Source organism: Penaeus japonicus, unplaced genomic scaffold (genome assembly GCF_977035675.1).
Source record: "Penaeus japonicus unplaced genomic scaffold, GWHDUDI00000001_assembly GWHDUDI00000010, whole genome shotgun sequence".
In the NCBI taxonomy this organism is placed as follows: domain Eukaryota; kingdom Metazoa; phylum Arthropoda; class Malacostraca; order Decapoda; family Penaeidae; genus Penaeus; species Penaeus japonicus.
In genome coordinates this window covers 33,840,570-33,843,069 of record NW_028234412.1, presented here as the reverse complement: position 1 = coordinate 33,843,069, position 2,500 = coordinate 33,840,570, and the positions used below count along the sequence as shown (strand labels likewise).

The window sequence follows — 2,500 nt, the reverse complement described above, 5'->3', positions numbered from 1 at the left end:
AATAAATCTCAGTTAACATTGTTCCATATATAGGAAGAACAACAAAGGGTATAGCTTTGTCTTAAATCTAATACAGTATGGTTTGTAATGTGATAGAAACATCCCTGTGACCTATTGTCATTTCCTCCTACTTGTGAGGCTTCATTTCCTCATTGGCGGGTGGTGAGGCTTGTAATCCTGTCAGTGACTAGACATATATCATGCCTGCGTCTCTCCCTCTCTCTGTCTATCCCCTCTACCCTCCATCTCTCCCCTCTACCCTCCATCTCTCCCCCTCTCCCTGTGCCTCTCTTCCCCTCTCCCTCTGCCTCTCTTTCCCTCCCCTCTGAGCTGTCGTTTAGATATCCGTGTGCGTTTTGCGAGTGTATCTTTGTGCTCTTTGATGTCATGGGTGTTGTGCTGTGTCATTCCCTCTGTTTTTGTTTTCGTTTTTGTTTTTTTGTTTTCTATTTTCTGGAAGAAGCACTTGCATGAGTGTTGCACATTACCATTCACTTTTTGTTAGTGTCTCCCCCTTCCTAATGTACACACAAGCATGTTGCATAGCCTGTGTGCTCATTTCTAGATATTTTTCCACATAACTTAAGAAGGGAGCCTTCAGGTGGTTGGCATGATGAGTAAGCCCAAGATCACTAAGCCCGGTCTCCTTTCATGCGATCATGTAAGTAAATTTGCTGGGTGATGTGTTTCTGCTGCATGTGTTTTAAATTTCATACTTCGATGTCATGCAGTTTTGATCAAAGTCTCATGTGTGTCACTTGGTTTTTACGAAGTGTGGAGCGGATAGGGTCGCTTTTGAGGTATAGATTATTTATCTTATCTTTATGATTTTCACAATATCGTTAAGAGTATTAGTATTAGGATGAAGATTGGTATGCTTATAGTCACTATCTTCATGAATATATAGATTGAAATGCAGATCATTACCATTATGTTATTATCATTTTCATTATAATTGTCTTGGATATTTTCATCTTCATTATTATTATTATTGTTATTATTATTATTATTATTGTTATTATTATTATTATTTATATTATATTATATATTTTTCAAGTTGTTACTATTATTATTATTATTATTATTGTTATTATGTCTTTATTATTATTTTTTTTATTATTATTTCTTTATTATTGTTATTGATATCAATAATCATCATTGTCATCTTTCTTATTGATATTATCGTTATATCATCATTTATATTATGAATATTATGATAATTATTATATCATCATCATCATCATCATCATTATTTTGCTTATAGATTGTTGCTGTTATTCTTAAGACTTAGATTTATCTATATTTTTTGGCATTTAGATATTGATGGTAAGATTTTATTAGTATCATTATTATCATTATTGTTATTGTTATTCCATTACCATTATAATTATTAGGTTTTCTGTTTTTAATATTTTTTTTTCTTTCTTTTTTTAATATTACATATTTATTTCATATACCACTGCTACTCCTACTCTACTATCAGTTGTAATCATAATGGTAATTTTACCCTTTCTATTGTATTAGACACATAGCAGCAGTTAAGCATTGCAACATTTAGAATAATTTGTAGTGTTAACCCTTTCCTGTCGGGGCGCGCGCTAGGCGAAAACCCCTATACTGGGCCATTGCAATATTGCATTGGAAATGTCACACTGGCATGACGCCCCAGCATCCGGAATTTAGCTGTGTCACAAGGGTGTGACACACCGTCGTCATAGGGTTAAGAGTTGGAATTGCAACCTGTGAGTGTATTGTTATTTTTTTCCTTTCTCATTTTTTCAAGGGTTAGATCTATAATTGTTAGTTATAGATATATTTAATTTGGTTCATGTATCCAGAGCATAGGCTTACATTATATGCTGTTAAGATTTGGTGTTATGACATATAAGCATGATGTAGCATATAATGGCAATAAGTATTGTTGATATTTTGTTGTTATTATTATTATTATTATTATTTATTTATTTATATATTTTTTTGACAGAATTCCTATTGTCGGTAGTATAGATCTATCTTAGTGAATGTTAACATTTGGTATTGCAGCATCTAAGCATGTGAGAGTGTGTAGAAGCTGTAATCATAGTTCATATTATCATTACTATTAAGATAAGTTTTGTTGGCACCGGAGCATTGGCCTATTTTTGCCCGAGTGAAATCGGCTTGGCACTGAATTGAAATCCCAATGTGTGTTTTAGGGACGGCTTGCTAGCCCCTCGAGTGTCCACACCCCCCGTCCCCCGGCCACGTAAAGCAGCCTCTCTGTCCTTGAGCTCCACCCCTAAGCACCCAAACACCCGACACCTGCCTAATGCACCACCTCATACCAATGGCCATGACTACCACGTGAGGTAAGTTTTGGACAAGCACTCTTTCTCCCTCTCTCTCCCTCTCTCCTTCTTCTTTTCCTTCTCCTTCTCCTTCTCCTTCTCCTTCTCCTTATTCTCCTTCAACCTCTGTCCCTCTCTCCCTCTCCCCCTCTCCCCCTCTCCCCCTCTCCCCC

The 2,500-nt window shown here is 36.0% G+C and overlaps 1 protein-coding gene across 7 annotated transcripts in view; it reads left to right on the top strand.

The window, feature by feature from the left end:
- The window catches only part of LOC122254524 (uncharacterized), a 27,831-nt gene that overhangs the window by 11,563 nt on the left and 13,768 nt on the right, over window positions 1-2,500 (top strand). For 4 of the 7 annotated variants that reach the window (XM_086541303.1, XM_043018225.2, XM_043018224.2 and 1 more), the window contains exon 3: window positions 2,196-2,348. The exons of the other annotated variants lie outside the window; for them this stretch is intronic. In XM_086541303.1, coding sequence (XP_086397429.1) covers window positions 2,196-2,348 — 153 coding nt within the window. The remainder of the gene's footprint in view (window positions 1-2,195; window positions 2,349-2,500) is intronic. 7 annotated transcript variants of the gene reach the window in all.